Source organism: Fulmarus glacialis, unplaced genomic scaffold (genome assembly GCF_000690835.1).
Source record: "Fulmarus glacialis isolate BGI_N327 unplaced genomic scaffold, ASM69083v1 scaffold15911, whole genome shotgun sequence".
NCBI classification, from domain to species: Eukaryota; Metazoa; Chordata; class Aves; order Procellariiformes; family Procellariidae; genus Fulmarus; species Fulmarus glacialis.
In genome coordinates this window covers 15,327-22,605 of record NW_009192255.1, presented here as the reverse complement: position 1 = coordinate 22,605, position 7,279 = coordinate 15,327, and the positions used below count along the sequence as shown (strand labels likewise).

Here is a 7,279-nt window from a genome sequence, read left to right as displayed (position 1 = left end):
GACGGGGCTCTGAGCAACCTGCTCAAGGTAAAGATGTCCCTGCCCCAGGCAGGGGGATTGGACTGGATGAGCTTTGAAGGTCCCTTCCAACCCAAACTATTCTATGGGTCGATTCTATGATTCCCTGAGCAAGCAGCTCTGCCAGCACACTAAGGGCTGGCAAACAGCACCCTGACACAGTCTGGGGCCACACACCACTTGAGACAGTGTCCCAAGGCACCCCCTGCATCTCACGCAGCTTCAGAGCCCTCTTGCCTTTGGGTTACTGGAGGTGGGCTCTCTTCATTTTTCTGGGCTCATTCACCCAGATGTTGCAACCTGCCCTACAAGCCATTCTCCAGGAGGTACAAGCCCAGGCCAGGCATGGTGGGACTGGAAAAGAGAGATCAGCATGGTAGGACTGCTCTCCTGGTCCATCAGGATGACCCTTGGGATGTTTAGCACAACTCCTCCTCACCTCCCTTTCTGCCTCCTCATGGTATCTGGCTGTTTCCAGGAGCTCCTGGAGCTGCTTTTGCACGAGGTCTTTGCTGGTGCACGCCCCAAGCGTCGTCCCGATGCATTTATACAGGAAGTTCTGGAAGAGCAAGAGGAACATTACCACCTCGTGAAACCCTACCGAGCCCTCGGAGGCAGACTGAGCTTGGTCACGCACAGATTACTCCTTGCAGCACGCTGGCGGCTCGTGCCCTAATGCGAAGGCGCAGGACAGAGCCCGGCCGTAAGCAGCTGGGACACTCGGAGCACCAGGGTGCACCGGGAGAGAAGTCCCACCGCAGAGCAGCGTTCGGTCCAAGAATGAGCCTCCCCACCGAGGCGCTCTCAGCTAAGCCTGACCAGCAGCTCAGTGTCAGAATACACCATTAACCCTGGAAGGGCACTGAGCCAACTGCATTCACCGGAGCCAGGAACAGGTATAACAAAACCCTTGTTCCTGCTCGGAGAGAAGCAAAGTCACCGCGACAGAGGGAGCACAAAGACAGATTTTCCAGCGATGCCTCCACAGCCCCTTTTTGACCAGCCGAGCCGGCCTCAGCTCTGAGTGCTCCTACACCCCTGCAGAAACACCAAGTCCTTCAGCAGCCACCTGCACGTGGGAGACCTCTTCCCTCCTGACCCACCACAGCGAGACCTCCCTGTCCTCTGCCCTCGCCAGCCTGGAGGTTACAGCCTTGCAGGCCACCCCTGCACGGTGCAGTCAGAAACGGGGTCCTTCCCTTCTGCACCAGAGAGCTCTGCCTGGTTCAGCTCGCTTCTCGCTCAGCTTAATTACAGGCCTGTTCACAGCAGAGGTACTGCAAGCTGCAGAGACCAGGAATCGGGTCTGAGCAGCACAGGCAGAACAACAGCCTGGCCAGGACCTCTCGAGCCAGCGATTCGGCTAAAACCCCTGCCCAGCCACCTCGCTAACCTCCTGCTTTTTCTTCTTCCCTCCTAACACCCCTTTCCAGTGCCAAGCTGTTGGCAGAACGATGCTTTCAGAAAGCACCAAGGGCTGGATCAGCCCTGCCCCGGCTAACATGCCGCAGCAGGAGGGGCACTGCCAGCCCGCCGATCCCTCCGCTCCCCGACACGATCACCTTCTCCAGCGGGAAGCCATTGTAGCTGTTCAGCTGCCTGCACATCTCTGTGACAAAATGGCAAATCCATGTGTTGTCAGAAACGGCCGCCAGCGTCTCCTGGAGGAACTGCGGGAGGGAGAGCCGGCGGCGTTTTCCGCCAGCCGCAGGCTGCAACAAACCCGCTCCTGGCTAAGCGAGGAGCCTCAGCCGGGAGGGGCGAGAGCAGTGCAATAAATAAAACACGGGGGGCTCGTGTCAGACATGCCCAGACCCTTGTCTGCACCACGCGAGCACGCACCCCCCGGATCACCACGGGAGGCTGCCCGGCCCTTCGGAAGGCAGGCTGCCCACCCTGGAGCGGATCCTGCCAGCGCACCACCGTCCCCCCGACTCCAGAAATGTGCCCTTTTCCTCAGGGTCAGGTCTCTTCCAAGATAACTGCACCCAAGTAACATTGCCATTATCAGAGGAGCAGGATGAGCCCCGACCAGTTTTAATTGCTTCTCCATGCCCTATTTTAAGGCTCTCCAATTAAGTGGGGAGACACACTTGGGACCGCTGTTCTCTGACCCACCAGCAAGCCTGAAAGCTCATTTTTAACTTTCCCTGCAGGAAATGCAAGTCACCCTCTGCGCTGACCTGCATCTCCGCTTCTGAAGTGACAAGACCCGGTAGCGTGACAACGAGTGACCATCTCTGCCACTACGGTCAGGGTGGGCGAAGGGGCATACCTGCCTCTGCAGACCCAGCCCGTGCTGCGCGGCGAGCCCAGCTGAGGGGAGCCCTGGAGCCGGTTGCCGCGTGCCCCCCCACCGCCCCGTTGCCTCCCCAGCACAGGGACCCTTACCAGCAGCAGCTTCTCTTCCCACTCCTTCTGGGACAGGGACTTCTCCGTGTTCTCTAGGAGAAAGCACATTTTTTACACTGGTTTCTCATCCTCGCTGTACATCACGCAGCAGGGGCAGACCGCCAGCAGGGGCAGGCCGCTCTTCAAACGCTGTGTGTCCTGTACTTGACACAGCGGGGCTAACCACTTGAGGCACAAAGGCACTCCTGGCAGGAATTAGTGGCACCAGGGTGATTAAAGTCCTTGATAAAATGGGAGATGGCACTTCTTCAGAGACCTTCGATGTACGGAGGGTCACCAGGCATGTGGGCAGTACCCCACCCTATCCTTGGATACCCCCAAGCATCTGGGAACACACAGTCCAGTTTGGAGAAGGTGATTCCAGCAGAGTTTCTCCCGAGCAGAAGCCCCTTCCTACCTTCTATGTGCTCCACCAAGAGAGGGACCTTCTTGCTCCAAGGCTGGTCCAGCGCGGGGTGGATGCTGTAATGCAATACGTTCAGCAGCCGCAGGGCAGCCGCCCCCCGGCAGTCTCCTACATACGGCTGTGAAGATACAACCTGAAAGTTTGGGGATGAACAAAGGGTGTTAGTGCAGAGAAAGTAATTTCCAGGTTGCAAGTCAGAAAATATGAAACAAAACACAGGAATGTGATATTGGGGAGTGATTGATCTCCACACCTCAACGAAACTACAGCTCCCTCCTTTTGCTCCAGCTGCTGACAGACAAATGTTGTCAGGAGAGCATGTCTCCTGGACTCACCCCTGGGCGAAGAGGAGCAAACCCAGCCTCCCTCGGGCTGAGGAACAGTTTCCCAAAGCCCTGTAAGAACAGCTGGAGACCTGCACCGCAGCACACCCCATTTACAGGGCTCTGGGTGTCTAAGAGGGAGTCTGAGCTTCCACAGCCTAGACGGAGACGCTCCTGTGTGCGGAGGGGATGGGGGTACCCCCCACCCAAAGGTGCACAGCGTTTCTGGATACGGGCACCTCTGCCTGAAGCAGCGGGGCGAACGGGGCATTCACCCCGCCTGTTTGCTGGGCAGGCTCGGTGCAGCGCAGCACAAGCTGCCCCTTCTCTTAGTCCATCTGGGACAGGGAGGGACGGTGCTTTCTTTGGATGTGCCGGTAACCAGAGAAAGGAGGAGCTCTGCCTCCAGGCCACTTACCAGCAGTCTTGTTGTTAGAGCATAGGGCGAAGGAAGATTTGCTACAAACAGAAGGGAAAAAAGCGTAAGACGGCATCTCCCACCAAGCACCCACGAAGCAGGCCAAGACTGCCTGGCTGGCAGACGAGTCCCAAGCTCGCACACCCCAGCGTCTGCCGGCAGAGGCTGGCACTGACCATTCAGGTCGTAACGGATAAGGGACGCGTTTTCTCCCTCCTCTTGCTTCTTTACGGCCAAACACATGAGGCTCTTGCAGAGTGGGGTCAGGGCGTTGGTGAACTGTATCGGGGTCACAAACTCCAGGAGGTACGGCCACAGAACCTGCCGGGAAAAGAGGAGCATGGCACTCGCCCTGCTTGCTGGCGCAGGGCACCCGGCAAGAGCCTGGCTGCGGGATGGAGACTCTGTGCCAGAGCATGGGACCGAGGCAGAGGAGGGGGAGATGCCAGGTCAAAGGCCTTTTGCTGATGGGGAAAATCGCCGAGTCCCCTTACGCAGTGCTATTGCCTGCGCTCTACTCCAGCAGCACCGAAGCTCCAGCTCCAGGGTGTTCCCTTTCATAGAATCACAGAACGGTTTGGGTGGAAGGGGACCTTTAAAGGTCATCTAGTCCGGCCCCCCTGCCATGGGCAGGGACACCTTCAACTAGATCAGGTTGCTCAGAGCCCCGTCCAACCTGACCTTGAATGTTCCCAGGGATGGGGCATCTACCACCTCTCTGGGCAACCTGCGCCAGGGTTTCACCACCCTCAGCGTAACAAATGGCTTCCTTGTGTCCAGTCTAACCCTACCCTCTTTTGGTTTAAAACTGTTGCCCCTTGTCCTGTCACTACAGGCCTTGGTAAAAAGTCTTTCTTACAAGCCCCCTTCAAGCACTTTAAGTATGCAATAAGGTCTCCCCGAAGCCTTCTCTTCTCCAGGCTGAACACCCCCAGCTCTCTCAGCCTTTCTCCATAGCAGAGGTGTTCCATCCCTCTGACGATTTTTTTGTGTCCTCCTCTGGACCTGCTCCAACAGGCCCAGAACCTTGAACTCAGTCCTTGAACTGAGGAATTCCAGTTGCCTGGAAGTTGCCTGACCACCACCTTGCTCCAGCCTTAGACAAGCTCGCGGGGAGGGTACACACAGGTCCTTCCCAAACCAAACCTCTGCCCGGCTCTCGGACCCGTGGGGATAGTGGCAATAGCTCCTACAAGGGTTGGGAGTGGCGACAACCCATCCTGCCTGGCATATGGGGCATCCTGCACGTCGCACGGGTGGTGCGGGCTGTGCCGAGGGCAGTGTGGGACCCCCAGCACCCGGACGGTGGCTCTGGGGCCAGCACCGACAGCCCCAGAGGCAGAGATGACTGTGCAGACTCAGACTCACGTTGTTCATCCTGTCAACAGTCGTGCTAAGGAGAAAGAGCGTATTGACGCTGATGCTCTGGACGCTGTCACTAGTGAGGTCATCAGCATCCAGCGGCTGCTTTTTGGGCTGCTGGAGGAGAGGGAAAGCGCAGGTCAGCACGGATGCTGCGGCAGGGCCGGCAGCCGGAGGCAGCTGGGAGCAGCTCTGGGCGACTCCCTTAGCGAACACGTTTCCCAAGCCGTCGAGATGGCACACCTGGCAAACAGCGTGCTGGAAGGAACGGGCAGAACCCGAAAGCCTCCTGGTTCATGGCCCATCTCCAGCATGTGCTCCAGTTCTACCCATGGAGCTCAGAGGGACTGCAGAGCTCCTGCAGCCCAAACCATCGCCCCTGCTCCTCTTTGAGGGGGAAAGGGATGATCTGAGCCCCAGGGTGCTTTTAGTCGTGCCCATGTCTCTGCAGCCCAGCTGGACAAGTGGGGCTGGAGGCAGCCAAGCCCCACGTAAGGGAGCTACCCCCACTGAGAGGGCAGCAGCCTGACCCAGCCTGGCTACACGGGGGACATGGAGCTGGCAGGAGGTGGAGGTCCTGCCAGCGCAGCCCCCGAGTCCTGGCTGGCGTCCTTTGGATGCAGGGACAGCTATCCCAATGGCACCTCTCCTGCTCCTCAGGTTTGCCCCCGCTCCTCCTTGCTCCAGAGGCAGGAACCACAGCACGCCATCAGGGGAAAGATGGGGAGGAAGCTGCAGTGCTGCTGCATGAGGGCTGGGGCGGTGGCGATGGCAAGGGGGACATCCTGAGGGTCTGAGGTGGGGAGCCTGCACTGTGGGGGTATAGTTGGTTGGGACGCTTTGGTCCGAGAGCAACCTGGGGAGGGTTGAGAGGCCGCAGGCGAAGCAAAGCAGAACATGCAGGCTTCTGCCAGCTGCACCGCTCCGCTGAGGACAGTGGTGGCCAGAGGCTGGATGGGAGAGCTCTGCAGGCTGCACTGCACATCCACGGACCTGGGTACTGGGCTGCCTTCCCCACGGGTCTGCCTAAATTGGTGCTGCGGGGAGCCAGAGGTGTGCACAGCTACAGACAGGGACTTGCCCGGTCCCACCTGGGTACCTTTCTTTAGGAGTTTTACCCCACCTGGATGTGCTTACCGCATCCGAGGGAAGGGCGCACTGGCGGACGAGGAACTCCATCATCGCCTCCCCGCCGGGCTGCTCCAGGTAGCCGTGGTGAGCCATGGCGCTGATCACCTGCACCACAGCCCGCTTCACCTGCGCGGGCAGAGCAGCGGCACCAGCATCGGTGCGGGGCGGAGGGGAGAAGCTGCGAGCAGGGGGGTTTCTGCCTGCTGCAGTGTCCTCCTCACAGCTGCCCTTCGCCACCTCCTCCTCCTCGGTAGCGGGGAACGTTACTACGGGTCTTACATACAGCCCTTCAACTGGGTTTGGGCTCTGCCAGCAGCAGCCGGGCTCCGCACAGGACAGTGGGGTCAGCCGCCCACGGCCACACCACCCACCACACGCGGTTAGGTCTGGCAGAGCAAAGTTTGTGTTCGGCAAGCGGGACGCGCCCTGTGACCATGTGAGCTGAGTCACCAGCAGCCTGGTGCTCCTGGCAGCGCCGTGCGTTTTCCTTACACGCAGCACTCCAGGCAGGGCCACGCTTCACAGCGGCAATACTCCCTGCTAGGCAGGGCTGCCTACGCTCAGACATGCTCTTTGCACAGGGCACAGACGGAAAACCAGTCCCCATGTGCTCCCCCATTACTGGGAGGGGTATCTTCTGGGCATGTCGGCAGAACTGCCAAAACCCCAACCAGAAGAGAGATGAGCAACAGGAGGCGGCGGAGGACAGCCGGGCTGTTTTTTTTTACGGCTGTGCAGGGCCCCAGAAATAAACCCCCACCCCTGAAGTAGACCCGCAGAAGAGCAGAAGTTCAGCTTACCTTATTGTTGCCGTCTTGCAGAGGAAGTCTCATAGACGAAAGAATGAAGGGCTTTTTAATCTCCATTTGAGAGGCTGAAAAAAAGATGACAGACTCTGAAGCTCGGTGATGCTCTTGAGCTGCCAAGGACAGAGCTGCTGATCCCGAACATCCCCCAACAGGGAAGGTTTTGTCCCTTGTCCCCCTTCCCAGCGGGCCGGGCCGCCAGACTGGTTTCCTTCTCCCCGGACCCTGCAGCCAAGGATGGGTTCGTCTCCTCATCCCACTCATCCCAGGTCCCAGCAGGGGAAGGAGGGGACGCGTGGAAAGGAACCCATCGGAGGAAAGGGAAAGCCTGCCTGGAGCCCTAAGTGCACAACCTGCTCTGCACCTTCCTGCTTCGAGACCCCGACAGGGACCGCGGCTGGAC

At 59.0% G+C, this 7,279-nt stretch overlaps 1 protein-coding gene across 1 annotated transcript in view; it reads right to left on the bottom strand.

Annotated features, from left to right (window-relative positions):
• Positions 1 to 457: 457 nt before the first annotated feature.
• Positions 458 to 7,279, bottom strand: part of MROH1 (maestro heat-like repeat family member 1) — a gene marked incomplete at its 3' end in the record, with an annotated part of 21,398 nt that continues 14,576 nt past the window's right edge. The window contains exons 11-19 of the mRNA XM_009587016.1: positions 6,871 to 6,944; positions 6,077 to 6,196; positions 4,946 to 5,056; positions 3,754 to 3,898; positions 3,578 to 3,618; positions 2,828 to 2,969; positions 2,410 to 2,462; positions 1,581 to 1,688; positions 458 to 577 (exon numbers count right to left, since the gene is read on the bottom strand). Of these exons, the coding sequence (XP_009585311.1) occupies positions 458 to 577; positions 1,581 to 1,688; positions 2,410 to 2,462; positions 2,828 to 2,969; positions 3,578 to 3,618; positions 3,754 to 3,898; positions 4,946 to 5,056; positions 6,077 to 6,196; positions 6,871 to 6,944 (914 nt within the window). The remainder of the gene's footprint in view (positions 578 to 1,580; positions 1,689 to 2,409; positions 2,463 to 2,827; positions 2,970 to 3,577; positions 3,619 to 3,753; positions 3,899 to 4,945; positions 5,057 to 6,076; positions 6,197 to 6,870; positions 6,945 to 7,279) is intronic.